This window comes from Numida meleagris, unplaced genomic scaffold (assembly GCF_002078875.1).
Source record: "Numida meleagris isolate 19003 breed g44 Domestic line unplaced genomic scaffold, NumMel1.0 unplaced_Scaffold283, whole genome shotgun sequence".
NCBI classification, from domain to species: domain Eukaryota; kingdom Metazoa; phylum Chordata; class Aves; order Galliformes; family Numididae; genus Numida; species Numida meleagris.
In genome coordinates this window covers 120,772-121,092 of record NW_018364534.1, presented here as the reverse complement: position 1 = coordinate 121,092, position 321 = coordinate 120,772, and the positions used below count along the sequence as shown (strand labels likewise).

The 321-nt window shown below is 70.7% G+C and overlaps 1 protein-coding gene across 1 annotated transcript in view; it reads right to left on the bottom strand.

Moving 5' to 3' along the window:
- SLC27A1 (solute carrier family 27 member 1) overlaps positions 1-321 on the bottom strand; it is an 11,851-nt gene that overhangs the window by 11,338 nt on the left and 192 nt on the right. Inside the window, exon 2 of the mRNA XM_021382729.1 lies at positions 84-251. Within this exon, the coding sequence (XP_021238404.1) occupies positions 84-250 (167 nt within the window). The 5' untranslated portion in view covers position 251. The remainder of the gene's footprint in view (positions 1-83; positions 252-321) is intronic.

Here is a 321-nt window from a genome sequence, read left to right as displayed (position 1 = left end):
CTGGGCGCAGGGTACCGGGCACTGGGCACAGGGCACTGAGCACAGGGTACCGAGCACAGAGCTCCGAGCCCCGCAGCACTTACAAGAGGTCCCGCAGCGCCGTTTTGCAGACGACCCGCAGCAGCCTCCACCCGCCGCTGCCCAGGCCGATGCCCAGCGCTGCCGCCAAGCTCCACGCCCACGGAACCCCGAAGAACCGCATCAGCCCGAGCGAACCCAGCGACGCGGTGCACACCCCCACGGGCTGCATGCTGCGGAGGGAAGGAGCGGTCACAACCACGCGTCCCGGAGCCCCAGAACCACGAGCCCAGGCCCCTCTCC